This window comes from the organism of the source record quoted next, unplaced genomic scaffold (genome assembly GCF_019419815.1).
Source record: "Pyrus x bretschneideri cultivar Hongxiangsu unplaced genomic scaffold, Pyrus_bretschneideri_v1 Contig39, whole genome shotgun sequence".
Classification (NCBI taxonomy): domain Eukaryota; kingdom Viridiplantae; phylum Streptophyta; class Magnoliopsida; order Rosales; family Rosaceae; genus Pyrus; species Pyrus x bretschneideri.
Genome location: NW_025999712.1, coordinates 3,030,319 through 3,047,862, shown reverse-complemented (window position 1 = coordinate 3,047,862; position 17,544 = coordinate 3,030,319). Strand labels below are relative to the sequence as shown.

The following is a 17,544-nucleotide window of genomic DNA, read 5'->3' as shown; positions in this document are numbered from 1 at the left end:
GGCACAAGCCAACGCCACAGTGCACATGACCGTTAAACGAAAATTCCGTTTTTCCAACCCTGCGTCCACCTCCATAACCGAACCCTTAGTTTTGGCGAAGAGAGAATTAGTCATGATTAAGCACCATTACTATCTATATCTTTTGGGTTAAATTTCATACCCTTTTATAAACCTCTACATGCAGTAACCCTAATTGTCAAGTCATCAGAGAGACAGACCTGATTTTGTACGTAAATTTCGAACAAGAACCTTGAAAAAGTTCGTAGAATTACCCGAAACAATGGAGATTTACAATGCTTGCAACACCAAAGCCGATACAGGGAAGGCTCCAACTAGGTTACAACAGCGTGCCCCGGTGTCTCTTCAGCTTGATCAAATCGCAAGCACTGCCTCCACCAACACTTTATACGAGGATGCTTCAATGACGATCCCATTACTGTCTCCGGTAGTCATTCCATCTCCAAATCCAGTGGCAGTGGTGATAGAAAAAGGCGGTGATCAGAACGTGAGAAGTAGTATTGCACCGCCCTTTCCGGCTGCAGGCGGGTGGCAACACCCGGCTGCAGGCGGCTGGCATCACCCGGCTCTGTCTCCTTTTGTGGATCCCTCAACGTTGTTTACCGTGTTTCAAACCCAGTGCATGATCTTGAACCAGCGCAGTACTGACATCTAAAGATTTCGACTTGGTTAGGGCCTGTTTTTTGAGAGGAGCTTTGCCTGCTGCCTGTGTAGAACAGAGTACAGATCATTCTCAAATATTAACCTGCATTTCTCCACGGTTCCTGATTTTATTTGACTTCATGATTTTGTATGGTTTTTTGCGATTTTATTCAATTTTTTCTTCTTCTAAAATTCGGAAGTTGGCTACAATTCTTTCATGTATTTAATATGTATTTAATACAATTACCATCTGATCGTCGAGATGATGATTGTATTAAATAAATGTAATCCTAAGGTCGTTATCGTGGTAGAATTGTTGGTTATTACATTGGCAATGCGTTCGACAATTAGAGGTCTTTTTCTCCACTTCACAGTTTATCTTCCATTTTTGTGTACCAAGGGCGTGTCCCCTTTGCTTATATAATAGAGGCGCTGCAATAGGCGCGCTTGGCTAACGAATAAAAACCTTTGTCCGCTTGGTCTAGTCCGGTCATTACTTATCTCCTTCTTCTCTATCGGTGAATTGGGGGAGGTGAAAGGCAAGAAATAGGGAAGTAGAGTTTTCAATCCAGCCAAGCCATCCCTTTCTGCTTGCTTTTTGTCTGTCTACGAGCTTAATGATTCGATAACTGGTACACCAGTACAACAGATGTGCGTCATTTCCAGTCCGGTCCTCTCGTACTAGGGAAAGGTCCTCCCAATGCTTCAACGCCTACACCAGATATGGACCTGTCTCATGACGTTTTGAGCCTATCTAACATTCCGCTTTAATTGGCGAACCCTTGAAACATAATACAACCGCAGGTGCCAAAGAGCTATGTTTCTTTTAAAAAATAAATAAAGTTACTCTACCTAAACCACCCAAAAAATGGAGAACTGCTTCAGAACCTCAGTTGTTTGATGGAAGTTGGAACAAAAAAAAAAAAAAAAAATCATTACTAAAGCATACTACCAGAATTGACTTTTTAACGTAAAACTGTAATTTTTCGTTAAAATGAATAGTATCACGGACATTTCGTTAAAACTCCCAAAAAAATAAAAAAAGGAAGAAAAAAGGGCCTATGAGTGCAGCTGACCCAGAATCAGTCCCAATTTTTTAACTCAAAACTACAGATAGCAGGATTGAGCACAGAACTACGAAGGCAAACACTTGAGCTACAAACTTACGAGCCCCATTATTTGGTTCTTGTTAACTTGTCTAAAAAAAATCATTGTAAGAAATCTACATTTCTAGACTCTCAAAGATCCCAAAACATAAATCAACCATGTCGCATTTCAGACCAAAAAACAGCATTTGCCGCGTTAGAACCCCGATACTACATTTTTATTCGGTTTCACAACGTAGGAGTGGTATCGGTACATAATAATTATCTCAATTGCCAAATCTCCCCTGTACACAACCGCAAATCTACCTTAATTCAAAATACGGTGTCACCAACTGTAAGTCTAAACATAAAAATTACCGTAACTAGGAAGAGTTTTTCATAAAGACAATAATCGAATTGCATCGTTGACCAATAAATCCAGAGTTAATGGAGTTGCATTCCATCTACGAAATAGTAAACGCCTTGGTAGCCAATCCCATTTTTAAAAGGCCAGAAAAGCTCCTCCTGTATGTACAAAAGGCCAACGTCCATCCCAATCTTTAAAAACAAGTTATCTAGCACTGTCTTTCTCTTCCCCTCAAGCTCTCTCTTAATAACAATTCATAAAGAAAATTAGGAAACACCTGGTGATATCATCTCGGACTCTGCTCCGCTAGGGCAACCTGCCGCTAATTGGCAAAATAGGCTTTCTCCAAGAAAATCAGAAGTCAAATTCTCCGTTCGCCTGTAAAGGCAGCATTCCAAAAGAAAGGTCAAGAGGATAACAAGAAGAAAAGGAATGGAGAATATCAAGCCTTTAAAGCACACTTTACCTTATTGAAGAGAACATCCTTGTTGTTTATGTGCATAATGCCGTCCTTCAATGTGCACTTCCACTTGCTCTTGGTGCGCGTTACCTTCCCAACCAAATACACAAGAAGACAATTGTTACTCATATTTCAGAAAGAAAATTGAAAACCTATATCGAGCCTAGCCATACTACTGCAGTGAGAGAGACACCTTATCAAACTGGGCCAAAACCAAATGTGCTGTGTTAAGTTCATCTCCTTGGTCCACATCATCCAACTCATCATCATCATTTTCATTCAAAGGGGGCTCATCATCATCATCATCTCCCACATCATTTTGAACAACCGGAGCTGGAGTGCTCACTGGTATATCTGGAGGTTAAAAAATGATGAGAGAAGGAGGCCTCAACATCACAGAGATGGATTCACGACACTAAACTTATCCACTCCTACGGTAACCACAATGTTCACAAATTTATCACTAGATTACCATGGGGAGCAGGTGTGCTGGCAACATTGTAGTCTTCATTGAAAGTTCCTTGATAATTGTATATCTGTAGGGCACGGGGAGGAAGAGGCAACAGTCAGTAAGTAAAAGAAAATTATCAAATATTAAGAACAGATGCAGAGCAGAGCAGAGCAGAAAGAGGGACAGTGAAAATAACGAAACACAACTTTTAGGATAAAGAAATGACATACATCCAAAATTTATACTTCAGAGACTTTAGACATTAAGTCAAGGGTTAAAGTGATACTGGCTACTAATACCCGGCGAGAGACTGGCTAGAGTCCAGAACCAAAATATGAACCACCAAGTAAAACCCTCGACGTAATCCAAACAAGAGAAAACAAAATCCAGGATCCTAGTACTCTATCCAAAGACCTGCACCATTTTTCCTTGACCATTGATATCACAGTTGACTCATTTAGGGGTGTAAACTACAAGTTGAATACTTATATATATAAATAAGTCCCAGACTTCTTCCCACTCAATAATTCAAGTTAGGGTCCTCCAGGCAATAGTGCACTGCATGGGCGACACTTGGAATCCCCAATGGAAGTCACCCTGGTGGGCCCTAGAATAAATGAATTTAATACCATGTGGACCACTTATCAAATATTAAACTGATAAGGACATATACTACACTTGATCTTAGCCAAAAAGGTAGAGAAAAATAAAAGGAATACAAATTTGATGCCGATTCCTACATTAACACACTCTTGTTTGCCAAAAGGAGGGAAAATCAACCTCCGTAAACCAACAAAGCAGCAGAATGCAGATCAATGGCGGCCACTTGTACGTGTAACTCTAAGATTATATATTATAGAAGGCAATACAATATATAAGCAAATAATTCGTGATACGTGTAAAAAATTTCAGAACAGTCCTTACATTGGGAGTAGAAAGCTCATCATAAGGATCAGGAATTGGCCCATCAAGTTGAGGAATCTTGGGAGTTGAACTTCGTACACGAGTTAACATCTCACTCCATGCACGACTGGCAATAGAAGTGCTCCCTCCACTGACCTGAAAGTTTATCATCATTAAACGATTAAAGAACACATAACAAAAAGACTAAACGCAAAACTTGCTGGTTTATAAGTGTTTTTCCATGCTCTGGATAACTTGAATTCATAAAGATAAAGAAAGAACTACTAATAGTAGCAACAGTGTATTACTCCAACAAATACATAATATATGTAAAAAAGTACTAAGTTCCTTAAATGCCTAAAGATACGACTGGTCCCATACCACTGTGCAGTGCAGAAGATAGTTTTATCTAAATAAAGTGCCAAGATTGAAAACTTGCGGGCCTGCCTGGAATATTTGCAGCCTTATTGCTAGCTAAGTTGCAAATGTAATTTCTCATTTTATTTAATTGGTCGGAAAGAGAAAGATAAATAACAGTGATCCCACCCATATTTTACAGCTACATATATAAACTATATTCCCATGACACGAAAAACTATTAGACCATAAAGAAGAAATCACTTGCAAAAGAAAATTGCAATAACAGTGATCATCATATAAGAGACCATTTGAGTCCAAGTACTAAGTTGAACACCAGGTACTGTGACAAAACCTACAAAACTAGCCCAAAGAGAAACAAATATCTAATATAAATGAGAAGATGGCTTTCCAAAGGGAAGAAAATACACCTTTTGTCCTTCTTTGAGCACATTTCCATTAGAATCATTCATGATTTTTCTACCTTTCAAATCCCACTTTTAGCACATCCTACTTGTGCTAACATTCACCGGAAATTGAGCAATTCCACAACCCCAATCAAATCTTTTCCACTTTTAACACATCCTATACTTGCAAGGCCATCAACCCCAATCGAATCGTTTCATAAAATACCCAGATAATTTTCCTTCAAATTTTATACTCCTCCAGTGAGCGCACAAATGAAAAAAATTTCATATAGCCAACCGTTTTATACTTTACGAGAAAACAGTTTTTTTTTTCCTCAAGAAACAAAATTTATTTTGCAAATTAATTTATAAAACAATACAAAACCGGAGGGACCATTGGCATGAAAGAAATAGAAAATGACAAAACAGTCTCAGGCAATCAATTTTCCCTCCTTATCTTATAAATCCTGTAGGGGCAGACTTGCTCCAGGAAACCTTTTATTCCTAACAACCGAATACACCTATAACTCGCCAAAGGAGAAAGAAAGAAAGAAGAATAACTCCAGCTTCACAAAATGAAATCAGAGAGAGAGAGAGAGAGAGAGAGAGAGAGAGAGAGAGAGAGAGAGAGAGAGAGAGTCAGAGAGTTTTGAGTGATCACATATGACAGAGCAATGCCAGTTATTCCCTAACAGTTTATGCCAGTTATTCCACCAAAATATATAAGTCACCTAAAGATTTGAGTTCAGTTGAAGCCTGAGATAATTTGTAATTCATTGGATAAAGAATTCTCAGGTCACATTTTCTTCATATTTTCAAATGCCAGTAATCTAGTCTTAGATTTTACAAAGCATAGATACCCATCCGGAGATTCAAATAAATAAAAAATTTCACTGATACAAAGGATGAATGCTAAAGAAAAATGTATGACATCATGATCATCAGACCATCCACACCAATATTGTTAGGAAGTTAAGGGAAAAAAGCAGGAAAATAAAACCTCAATCTCAAACTTCTCAGGTGCAGCATCTCCAGCTCCATCTTGCTGGGGTATAAAACCACCAGCTTGATACTGTGCAGGAAAATCTTCACGCTTTCGCTTTCCAGAATTCATCTGGAGAAAGTCCTGAAATTTTCTTCAACATTACGATAATGACCAACTATAGTGGTAATTCAACAACACCATCTTAATTTAGACTGTATCTCCTTGACAAAGACCAAGTGAAAAACATAAGAAGAAACTGAAGGGAGCAATACACACCAAAGAAATTCAGAACTCTTTAATCATGATTTTTCTTCATACCCAGAAACCAGTCCATTTTCTGCAATTTGAAATTGTAAATAATAGCAGGCATTACCTGTGTTGGGGGTTGATGAGAGGCCCCTCTATCCACCTCATCCCGCCCTTCCACGTAAGCTACACCAATAAAATGTGAATTACTACAGAACTCTCGAGAGTAAAGCTCTATCCAACAATACCATCCAACTTACCAATATTAACATCAAGAGGGGGGCGGTGGTTCATCCAAGTAGAAGGGGGTTGCTGCAAACAGAACAAAGATAATTTAGGTACTCTTATACCAATACAGTATTACTGGAAGTTTATCACAAGATATGTGTGTGTAAAGAGAGAGTATGAACATAAAATTACATAAAGTGTTGTACTATAATCACCACACTATCCTTAGCTTTGCAATTTATTATAAATAATTACTAACCATTCAAGGTACTTTGATAATTCATATTTGTTGATTAGAAAAGAGAGTTAGTAGTATTTAGTAACCAGTGAGAGAATTTCAATGCGTGTTTACCATGTAGGGGCTAGGTCTTCCACCTTTCGTCTCTGCATTGACACCACCATTGCTGCTACCAGACTCGTTTGCAGAATAGTCACTACCTCCAGTAGGGATGTTATACAAGTTGTCCCCAGTTCCAGGTAGAGGCGTTTGAATTGGGGTTGCAGGAATTGGGGTTTGCAACGGCGTCTAATATTCCAATGAACCCACATCAACAATGTAATGTAACTTCTTTAAGCGAAGATTTTGATTACAAACATAGAAAAAGAAAACACAGCAAAAACTCACTGGAGGAAAGAGTATCTCAGCAGTGGGAGTTTCGTACTCCTCAGTCCCTTCATACGGTACATTGAGATCGTGAACTGGAGTAACACCACTGCCAGGTGTTCCCTTTGCTGCCGACCTCTCTATAGGATTATTTACTACACCAGCCTGCATAGTTTTCGCTTCCCATGTCTGAAATTTACCCCAAATTCAAAAATTAGCTATACCGTAGCTCTTTAATGGCGTCCCAACAAAACAATTAATCCTCGCATAATTCAAAACCCTAGAAATGGATCAGATCGAACTCTAGAACCACTCCGCCAGAAAACCCTAAATCTATCAACAAAATAAATAAATAAAACCTAATCTTCAATTAACATGCAGAATTCAAACAATCGAAAACGAAAACAAAACCATGAAGATTGAAATCGGAAATTGAATTTACTCCTTGAAGCTCCTTCAGAACGTCTTCCCCGGGGCCGTTGTTCATGAACTCCTCGCGGACCTTGTTGATGACATCCTCAATAACATTGACGTAGACACTGCTCGTAGATGCCGCCATTTTTGAAATCTCAGCTCCGCCTACCTCCGATTCTCGTCAAGCAAAAAGCAAAATCGAATCGAAGCTTTCCCGGGAGAATTGGGGCACAGAAACTTTCAGCGCAGATAATCGATACAAGTTTGAAGACCTAACATGTAATTAGGGTTTGGATTTGGGGTGTGTGAGTGTGAGAGAGAAGAGAGAGAGAGACAACAGCGGAGAATAGAGGTCGACAGCGAGGAGAGAAAGGAAGAGAGAGAGGGAGCGGACGAGAAATGAAGATTAAAGAGTGGAATATAAATAGGTTTGCATCCGATTACATGAGTCGGTCCACGTGGCGAAATCTGCACGTGACAGACTAACCATAAAGCTTATTCTCCATAGGCTATGTGCAGATAATTTTTTCTCTGTTTTGATTTTTATTATGTAAAATTATTTGATACAACGATATCATTTACACTAGTTAAAAGATAAGTTAAATTACATAATGAATCAACCATTATAATTTCTATAAACTTTCTATTTAGGGGAGTTGAATTTAAACCAATGGAAAATTTTATGTCGCCAGCTCTTGTTTTTAGCTTCGACGGTGGCAATCTTCTTAAAATCATTATTGGTCTCTTCCCTCTCACTTTCTTTTTATTTTATTTGGTGTTGAATTGTAGCCTTGAAACGCTGTAGTTGCCGTGATAGTTCGCCTTTTGGCCCACGCACATAGATAACACATAGTTTTTGATCCAGTTATCACCTTCGATGTTGGGAAGCTAAAGCCATGAAACATCTCGAATTGCCTCGGGATCAAGTTCAGCCATAATGACAATTTGGGATTAGTAGATGCCCTGATATGATTTTTGGATGTCGTGAGGATGTGGAGCGGTCACATGATTTTATCTTTTTTTTTTTTTTCCTATTTAATAATTTTCAAGAATTGTATTGGAATTTGGTTTGTTTTCTCTCTTTAGGAAAGTGTGCTAGTTTGATTGCTCTCTGTAGGAGAGTTGCTTGATTTTAATATTCTTTTTGGTGTGCTACCTCTTTTGGATCTATGTGTTAAGGGTGGAGCTGTTTGATTTGTTGGGTCTACTTCACTCAATGTTCTGGGATTGTTGCGATGAGTAGGTGATGCGGTCGATCCATAGGCATCGTATTCCTTGTCCCAATTTATGATGTCAGATTTTGTTCTCAGATGATCTTCGTGTAACATGAAATTTAATGGTTTTGTGAGTTTGTTCTCACATGTCCTTATATCAATCTGTATATCTTGTGGTTCTCGATGAGTTCAAACAAGTACTTAAAGTCTACTCATTGTTTTGCAAGTTTAGACCTAAATTGCAAGGATATTTTTGGAGTCGAGTTATTCATAATATGTTTTTATAATGTCATTTTATCAATGAATGAAATTTTCGTTCTCTTTTTTTTTTTTTTTTTTTTTTTAAACCACTTATTTATGAGTAAAAAAAAAAAAAATCACAAGATTGTAGTACTAAGGTTTGTTCATTTGCCCTCCAAAATATATCACAAGATTGTTCTATAGAATTTGTTTTGAAGGCACCCAATCCTTGGTCATAAAACATCTTTAGGATTCCAAAAGTGGAGTAAGATTCTCTCCTCTCCTATTACCATCCTCTTTCGTCTCCTCCTCTCACACTCTTCCTTTTGCCTTATTCTTTATATTAAAAATTCAAAACAAGATGTAGACGTGACGTAATCGCAATAGTTTAAATAAGAGGAGATGAAAAGAAAAAGAGATTAGAAGATAAGAGAATCTTACTCCTTCAAAAGTGTGATACAAGAGCCGACCAAGATAAACGAGTTGCCAAACATTACAAGGCGGCCGATGGGCTGGGCAAGCAATTGGCCATGCATCGTTTCCCATGTTGCACCTCATTACAATTCCCATATCACAACCTTTAAGCCCAAGGACGACAAAATGGAAAATTCACCGCGACGAGCAAAGAACGTCGCTAAAGTTGTCAGAGAATTCGCTGCTCAACTCTAAGGGGGCAGATATATACTTGGATAATTTCAATTTGGAATGGATTGTAAAAGAACACAATAATTCAACCTCTACTTTCTTTGAGTGAAGCAGCCATCCATATTTAGCACTACATATTGTTGCATCGGTAAACAGTGACACATTATTTTAACATAATAAACAACTTATCTCATTCAACCCACTAAACGAAGCCTTATTGTCTGGATAACTTCACCGAGCACACAAAAGAAGAAGGTATCCTCCAATGCACGAGGTACCATGAAACAATCTATAGTGAGCTTGGTACCTCATGCCCGTCGAGTAAACCTATAAGGCTACAATCAAACACATGCTGAAACAATTCCCTTTAATATGTGACGAATACTTATCAAACGCAGTCAGCAACTGCAACATTGTAAGTAAAACATTTTTGGTTGAAGTTATATTTTCTTATCAGATTTATTAGAGATAAGGGAGGGACGTTGGCTGTTATTTTTACAGGGAATTTATACAGTAAATCAAAAAACGAGAAGCAATTCCCTTGGACTCAAGGTATTGTGTATTGAAGACAATTATTGTGATAGCTACCCTCCAATGTTCGTGAGACGAGATTGAAGAGTGGGACAATGTTGAGGCTTTTGTTTAAAAAGGTAATGTTACCTATGTTTATCTCTTATATGATTTTTTAATTTTCGACTGTGAAATTGAATAAATTGAAGAAGACAAGAATTAACAAAAGTGTGCTCGACGAACGCATCTCTGGTTGCTTTTCATACACTTTTGTTAATTTTTCTCGATTGGTCATTTTTAATTTATTTAATTCGAAGATTGAAAATTAAATGTATGTGAAAAATAAAAATGAATGTGAATAAGTGGTGTATGATTACATCCTATTTATCACCGTTAGATTAGTTTGAATTTCGAGATTCGTGTATGATAACCACAAATCTCAAAATTCAACCTCATCTAACAATGATAAATAAAATGATGAGCATACATCACACTAAATGATGATGAGCAAAAATACACTCGAATAAGAATAGATATTGTAATTGTAATGACATATTCTTTATGAATTAGGGCATTTGGCGGCTAATCTCTCCTACCCACCTTGAGAAAGAGTTCTCCTACTGCTCACACACACACCTCGCGTAAAGCTCAAACTACACACCCCTCGCTCTGCTTCCATCTCTCTCTCTCTCCCTCCCTTTCTCCCTCCTCAACCGCCGAAATCTTTCAGCTTTCTTCGCAAACCCTAAAAAATGTCTGGCGGGTTTTTCAGGGTAAGTTGTATCGGATTTCATCTCAATTACCTAACCCCAGATCTTCTAATTCAGAAACCCCAATTTTACTGACCGATTAATTTGGATTGTGTCTGTTCAGGGTACGTCCGCTGATCAGGACACTAGGTTTTCCAATAAGCAAGCGAAGCTGATGAAATCTCAGAAATTTGCACCTGAATTGGAACATTTGGTTCGTCTCTTTCCCCTAATTTTTTGTTCGAGTTTAATCGAAATTTCAATTCGCATATTAAGTTTGTTAAATTTTAAGAATTGGGTATTGCTCAAGTGTTGACGAAACCGGGTGTGACCTATTGTTGTGGTTAATTGTGCATGAATGATGTGTTGTAGGTCGATATAACGAAGGTCAGTATGGATGTTATGCGCCCGTGGATTGCTAATCGAGTAACGGAGCTTCTCGGATTCGAAGATGAAGTTCTTATCAACTTTATCTATGGTCTTTTGGAAGGAAAGGTAATTTAATGCTTTATATGTTTAGTGCTTTGTCCAGGGGGTGAGACTAGCTGATAGGTACTGTTTATCGCTTTTCGTTCGAGTGCACAAGTATGTCTAGTTAATAATGAAGGTGAACTATATATATTCCTGTCATTTCCCTTCACCCAGGTTTCAGCTTGTGGTAATTTTAATAATTTATTGTTAAGATTTGTTGGTATGAGAGCCCCGGTTTTGTGCGTTTGTGGTTAAGAGTAATGTTGTTTGAACTGCATCTGTTTTCTACAACTCGCAGGTGGTGAATGGGAAGGAAATTCAAATCTCGCTTACTGGATTTATGGAGAAAAACACTGTGAAGTTTATGAAAGAGCTTTGGACACTGCTTATCAGTGCACAGAACAATGCTAGTGGTGTTCCTCAACAGTTTTTAGATGCCAAACAAGAAGAAGCACGGAAAAAGAAGGTTATTATATTTTCAGTTTCACATTGTGTTCCAAGTCTGTTGAGATGATTCAGCTTTATTTAATGATATCGTGTTATGGATTCTTGCAGGAGGAGGCAGACAAGTTTGCAAGTGACATTCAGATAAAGAAAGAGAAGGAGAGGATAGATCAACAAGAGATATTGAAGAAGATGGTAATAATATTTCATGCTGGAGATCCATTCTCTAGAGCTCAGTTGTTTTGTTTTAACTTCCGTTTGTGTTTTCATGCATTCAGCTAGCTTCTGCAATTATTTGGGTTCATTCCTTTTCCTCAAACTACTGTAGGAAGAAGGGGCTGACAAGAAAGCAAACAGTGCTGCATTGGAGCCAAGCACAAAGCATATGTTGCCAAGGGATTCAAATGATCATTATGAGGATGAAAGAGGAGCTGAAAAGAGGATTGGTGTGAAGGCAAGGAGCAAGTAAGAAATTCAGAATTGTTTTACCCATTCACTAGTTCTGTTGTTACATCTGTTGTCTAACTATGCTTTGCACTCATGCATAAAAACTTTTCTCTATATGGAAATTGTTTCTTTTCAGTATTAGTAATCATTTGTCTACTTATGCTTTACTTTCTTATTCTTTAAATATATGGAATAGTGTAGGCACTTATGGTTTGGTTGTCTACATGATTTGATGTGAAAGTTCTATCACTTTTTTTCTTTCGTTAATTTTCCAGTGTAAAATCCACAAAGTCGTTCTAAAGATTATGTGTAATCTCCTGCAGGGTTTCCAGATCTCCAAATTCTGAAAATTCATCTTTGTCTCCTCGGTAATTATCTTGACTATCATTTTCTGTCATTAATCTTAAATACACTGATTGGTTGCAGTAGAGCGAATAAAATTTAGATTTCAGTTCTATTAAACAAGGGTCCACCTTGTAGGTCCATTAGTAGGTCGCATTCTAAGCCAAAAGTTATGCCGAGTATGTTTTGTTATTGAAAAGAATAAACTTGTGATTTATTCTCTTGCTTGAAGGTTTTACTGTTTTGAGTTTCATTTGTTAACTGGAGTTAACATTTTTTGAGATATTGCCTTTATTAAGAGTTTCTCATGTATCATTGATAATTCGATTTTAGATTTCCTGATTTTTTCGAATCTCACTATATTTATAATTGTTTAGTGAAAGACACCGATCAAGAAGTATTTCCAAGTCACCAAAAGCGTTGAGACGATCCATTTCTTCTGATAGGAGTGATCGCTCTTCACCAAGACGGCCTATTACAACTGTTCGGAGGCATTCGCCAGAGGGATCAACCTCCCCAAGAGGAAGATCACGTTATTCCAGGCAAAGATCTAGATCAAATTCCCAACAAAGATCACCCTCTCCGTATCGGCGTAGAGTACGTTCTCCATATTGGCGTAGACCCTCACCTGTCAGGCGCCGCAGATCACCATCCCCAGTCCGGCGCCGCAGATCACCATCGCCAGTCCGGCGCCGCAGATCACCTTCGCCAGTCCGGCGCCACAGATCACCTTCACCAGTCCGGCGCCGCAGATCACCTTCACCAGTCCGGCGCCGCAGATCACCCTCGCCTATTCGACGTCCCAGATCACCCTCGCCTGTGCGACGTCCCAGATCGCCCTCACCTGTGCGGCGTCGCAGGTCGCCCTCTCCTTTGCGACGTCGCAGGTCGCCCTCTCCTTTGCGACGTCGCAGATCTCGCTCACCTGTGCGTCGCAGATCACCCTCACCTGTACGACGGGCGTATCGAAGATCCCCATTGAATACACGGAACAGGTATGTGTCTCCCTTGCAACATAGGTCACCAGTTCGTAGCAGGAGGTCACCAACTCCTCTGCATAGGTCTCCGTCTCCGCATGATCGAAGTTCATCTCCTATTCAGCATGGTTCCCCTTCGCCAATCAGGAGAACATCAAAGCTTCAGAGATCTCCCTCACAATCTCCTCAAGAAAGAACCAGGTTTATATAACTAAGGTTTTTTGAGAATTCTGTTTGTTTTTTTCCTGTCCCATAGGCTTTCATTTGGTGCGTTGAATGTTAGATTTAAGCACATTATTGAATTTCTGTAGTTGTAGTCATTTTATGAGATTTAAGTTATGGAGAAGCTTTCCTTGTAAGGGCTTCTGTTGCATATTGTCAATAGTTCTTTGCTACCTATTTAGATAATTCTTTATAAGGCATGATGAGAAAAATACCAATCTTATGAATAACAATGTTACAGGTCCCGTGAAAAAATTTCTCCTGTGCCACACGGGTCTACCTCGTATGGGTCATTGCAGAGGGAATCAAAGAATGGGAATGATTCGTGTAAAATAGCACCAGATTTGTCGCCATCACCAGTGAGGTCTCGTTTACTCTCAGAATCTCCACCAGGCGTAAGAAGTGATAGTGAAGAAAGGAGGTATTCATCTTGGCTGCATGATTGATTCATATGATCTTACGACGTTAGTCTTTGATTAATTTGTTAGCTTTGTACTTACTATTTCATGTTGCATTAGAAGAAGATTATCTAGCCCAGATGAGAGTCCAGTTAGACAACCAAGGGTGCAAATGACTCATGATGTTAGCTCAAGTCCTCCAAGGAAACCAAGAGACCAACAACTTCGTCGTGGCAGTCCAGACATAAGTGAAGAGTAAGAAATGAACTATACTAGGTTACATTTGAATTCGAAAATTTATCAAAATATTGTTGATATTCTTTTTTATCATTTATCCAAGTATTATTTGTCCAAAATAAATAAATTGTCATAGCGTTAGAAGATTTTCATTCTTTCAATTTATCTTTACTAATTTTGGATTTTTGGTGCGGTACCAGTAAGCTGATAGCCTCTCCTGCTAAGGTTCGTAACAAGGAAGAGTACTCTCGAAACCGTCTGGATAACAAGGACTTCAGAAACAAGGAGCAGGAGATGAAGAGGTAAATATGCCTGTGACACATTTTATCATGCATTCATGATTACTTGGATGCACTTAGTTTGTAGGTCTGACATTGTTACACTCCTGACAGTGGCAAATCTTCTGGGAGGGTGGTTCCTGAAAGTCCTGATCAACAACAGGCTCCAACCATATATAAGGATTCTCTACGTGGTGAGATGCAAAATCCCGATGAGGGTAGAAAGTCTGATGAAAAGAACCGTTCTCATTCAAAAAATTCCAAGGACAGTGATCGGCATCACAAATCTGGATCTGTGCACTCATCCATTGAAAAGGTTGATCATAGTAATCGAAGTGGTATTGTTGATTCTGGTTCCGAGGAAAGTGAAAAATGCAGAGGTGCGGAAAAGGGAAAACGAAAGAATAAGAGATCAGAGAGGCAAGAAGTTACTTCAGATGATGATTACAGCAATGATTCTGAAATAGATGAGAGGAAGAATGCTAAAAGGAGAAGGAAAGAGGAAAAGAGATCAAGGAAGGAGAAGAAGCGCCGAAGACGTGAGGAGCGACGTCGCAGAAAAGAAGAACGTCGTGCAGAGAAGATGAAAGGGAAGAATTACAGTGATGCTTCTGCTTCAGATGGTGAACATGTAGGCAGGAGGAAGCTTCATTCAAGTGACAATGAAGAGAAGGAGGATGTTCAGAAGAAACTTGAGATTGAGTTACGCAAGAAGGCTCTTGAATCACTTAAAGCAAAAAAGGGCATTAGTCACTAAATTTGTTTCTGTGTTTGGACACTATGGTGTTTAATCTTTTCAATCCTACAAAGCAATAACATTTCAGATTTGTTAGGATTATAATTTGTATGAATGCAAGTACTTCTATGTTTTGGTTACTGTTTAATGTAATCTGTGTTTACTGCTGGCAGCTTAAATGGATAAATGAGGATTTCCTGAGCTATTCTCTTGAGTTCAACTTTATGCAGACCTTGCTGCTAGATTTTCTGGTAATGGTTGTCCTTTGTGAATTGTGAATATGATTTGTTGTTCTATAGGATGTCCTCATAATATGGATGTGGAGCTCTTACATTGCCTTTACATTGGTTTTTGTCCGATTTTGATTTTGAATTGAGTTTTAGATCTAGTTTTTCTAGTTGTTGAACACTTCATTATATTTTTGTATTCGGGTATTGTTAGCTTATTTTATGTGCAAGGTTGGTTACAATTTTGGGTATGGTTTGCATGATTGGTTGGCATTATTTGTTTCTTACGACGTAAAGAATCTGAAGGTCTTGTTTGTTTCAGTGATGAGAATTTACTAAAATTAGATTTCTGGTTAATTGGTAGATGAAATTTATGTCAACTAGGTGTGAACTACTTGAGCAGATCATGTGCAGATTCACATTTTGACCATTGATTCAGGTACTTTTCTATGCCTTTATGGGCTCTTTTAGAGGAACAACTCTGTGTCTTTAGGGAATCCTTTTTCTCCTCATTCAATCTAATAATCTCTCTCTCTCTCTCTCTCTCTCTCTCTCTCTCTCTTCCCTTCCTAGTTAGTATATTGTTGCTACTTTCTCACTGCATTTGTGTTTACATTTTAAGGTTGGCAGCTTGAGAGTGGACTTATTTTTTCTAAAATTCTCCATGGTGCTATGGTCTTGGATTTGTCTGGTCCTGATGTTGATACCGGCTATAAGGTTGATTTGGATGGTAATGGTTAATACTGTATGAGAAGTTGTTAATGTCACTTCTTGAATTCTCTCATGTGAAGCATTTAATTCTGTTAGGATAATTTGTGGCTTGGATTATACTTTTCTGTCATCTGGCAGTTCTGTATTGTGATTTTAATCGTTCATTTAGACATATGGTATGTGAATCCTTGGCTGCAGTTTTGACTCTTTTTTCCTTTCAATAGTCGGTTATAAGTATTTTCTGCATCTTGGCATGGATTTCTATTCATTTTCAGAATTACAATGACAATTATTTTTGATGTATTACTGCCATTTGCGAAAGGATTCTTTTGTGGTATTATGATTAACTTCGACGTTGATAGATGGTTTCCGTTGCTAATGCAAGTAGTTTGTTACTGTGAATGCTAGCATTTGAATAACAAATGATTGTGTGAGTTTTGTTGGAGATGTGAAGCATGGAGTTGTATTCGTAACGTGTTGTCTGACTTTGCACTAGTAGATGAAGCTTATGGTTATGACTTGGATGCTGATACCAACGGTCATCGAAGGGGAAGGATGAGAGCTGATCTGTTTTGTTGTGAAGATCTCGATGAGCATACTAGTGTGCTAGTATATTTTGCTTGCCAGGTTGTGTTTATGTTTTAGGTGGGCTTAGACTGAAAATTTGTTTTCGAGTTCGTCGGAGTTGATATTTTTCTTCTGGGAAGTCCCTTTTTCATTTCCCACCCTCACCCATCTGTCCTTCATCTTTCGCAGATAGTCCCCAGCGAAACTCCCATCCAATAGGTTGTAACATCCCTAGTAAATTTGCAGTTCCGATCTTTTTTATTTTTTCTGTTGATTTTATAGCGAGCGATGGTCGACTGAAATCATCTGTTTGAATACGAATGTTGTCGATTTGATTCTGTTTGTAGTTGTTATGGCATGGCTTGGTTATTGTTGTGCAGGTTTGAAAGCCCAGTATAGGTTGTGCATTCTGCAATGCCAATCTGTCTTATTAGCTTGAATTCCATGTTACATCCAATGACTTCAAAAGAATTGAAAGAGTATGAGGTGAAAATCTCATGTATGGTTTTGTAGATTGGCAGTAAGGGTGACTTATCTGTCGACTTTTCCACTATCACCCCAAAAAACCAAACTCTGCCTTATGTAAAGTTGCTAGAGTACGCCTCGCGATGCCAATCTGTCTTATTAGCTTGAATTCCATGTTACACTTAATGGAATTTACCTTGGCTGCGTGCCCTTACAAGGCTTGCCGTTGAATGTCGCTTCTCGGTTGTTTTGCCATTTAGTCCTGGGTTTAGAAGCCCCGGATGAGATTCTGCTCGGTAACCGGAAAAATACACCCGCGTGTCTGCATCTCTCCGCCTCTCTACTCATGTGATCCACACCCGGCGAAGTAAGATTTTCGCCTTCTCACCGGGGTGTCGTTATTAAAGTTACCAAGATTGTCTTGCTCACTCTTTTTGGTGCTTCAACGAAACTGAAAATAATTGACATTGGGTATTTGTGACCATGTTGCGCATCCG

The 17,544-nt window shown here is 38.6% G+C and overlaps 3 protein-coding genes and 1 pseudogene across 7 annotated transcripts; 2 read left to right on the top strand and 2 right to left on the bottom strand.

Moving 5' to 3' along the window:
* Positions 1-867, top strand: LOC103964726. Its single transcript, XM_009377693.3, has one exon. The coding sequence runs from the start codon at positions 281-283 to the stop codon at positions 671-673; it is 393 nt and encodes a 130-aa protein (XP_009375968.1). The 5' UTR covers positions 1-280; the 3' UTR covers positions 674-867.
* A 1,252-nt stretch (positions 868-2,119) lies between these two features.
* LOC103964701 (transcription initiation factor IIA large subunit) lies at positions 2,120-7,562 on the bottom strand. 2 transcript variants are annotated; one of them, XR_007251018.1, is made up of 12 exons: positions 7,196-7,562; positions 6,775-6,942; positions 6,502-6,675; positions 6,182-6,233; positions 6,049-6,107; positions 5,691-5,816; positions 3,948-4,082; positions 3,045-3,108; positions 2,766-2,926; positions 2,579-2,662; positions 2,390-2,490; positions 2,120-2,270 (listed from the first exon to the last, which is right to left on the bottom strand). XR_007251018.1 is itself a non-coding variant. In XM_009377667.2 (11 exons), the coding sequence occupies exons 1-11, from the start codon at positions 7,310-7,312 to the stop codon at positions 2,467-2,469; spliced, it is 1,164 nt and encodes a 387-aa protein (XP_009375942.1). In that variant the 5' UTR covers positions 7,313-7,562; the 3' UTR covers positions 2,120-2,466. The 2 variants fall into 2 exon arrangements, 1 of the variants encoding a protein (XP_009375942.1); XM_009377667.2 differs by having other exon boundaries at positions 2,120-2,490.
* Positions 3,552-3,733, bottom strand: LOC125468655 (annotated as a pseudogene).
* A 2,785-nt stretch (positions 7,563-10,347) lies between the features above and the next one.
* LOC103964703 (serine/arginine repetitive matrix protein 1) lies at positions 10,348-15,282 on the top strand. 4 transcript variants are annotated; one of them, XM_048564787.1, is made up of 13 exons: positions 10,349-10,549; positions 10,650-10,739; positions 10,898-11,020; positions 11,295-11,462; positions 11,552-11,635; positions 11,769-11,905; positions 12,211-12,255; positions 12,607-13,407; positions 13,670-13,849; positions 13,947-14,081; positions 14,264-14,365; positions 14,456-15,124; positions 15,251-15,282. In XM_048564787.1, the coding sequence occupies exons 1-12, from the start codon at positions 10,529-10,531 to the stop codon at positions 15,096-15,098; spliced, it is 2,529 nt and encodes an 842-aa protein (XP_048420744.1). In that variant the 5' UTR covers positions 10,349-10,528; the 3' UTR covers positions 15,099-15,124; positions 15,251-15,282. The 4 variants fall into 4 exon arrangements, with proteins under 4 accessions (XP_048420745.1, XP_048420744.1, XP_009375945.2 ...); XM_048564788.1 differs by having other exon boundaries at positions 10,348-10,549; positions 13,953-14,081; positions 14,456-15,282; XM_009377670.3 differs by having other exon boundaries at positions 13,950-14,081; positions 14,456-15,282.
* Positions 15,283-17,544: the final 2,262 nt, after the last annotated feature.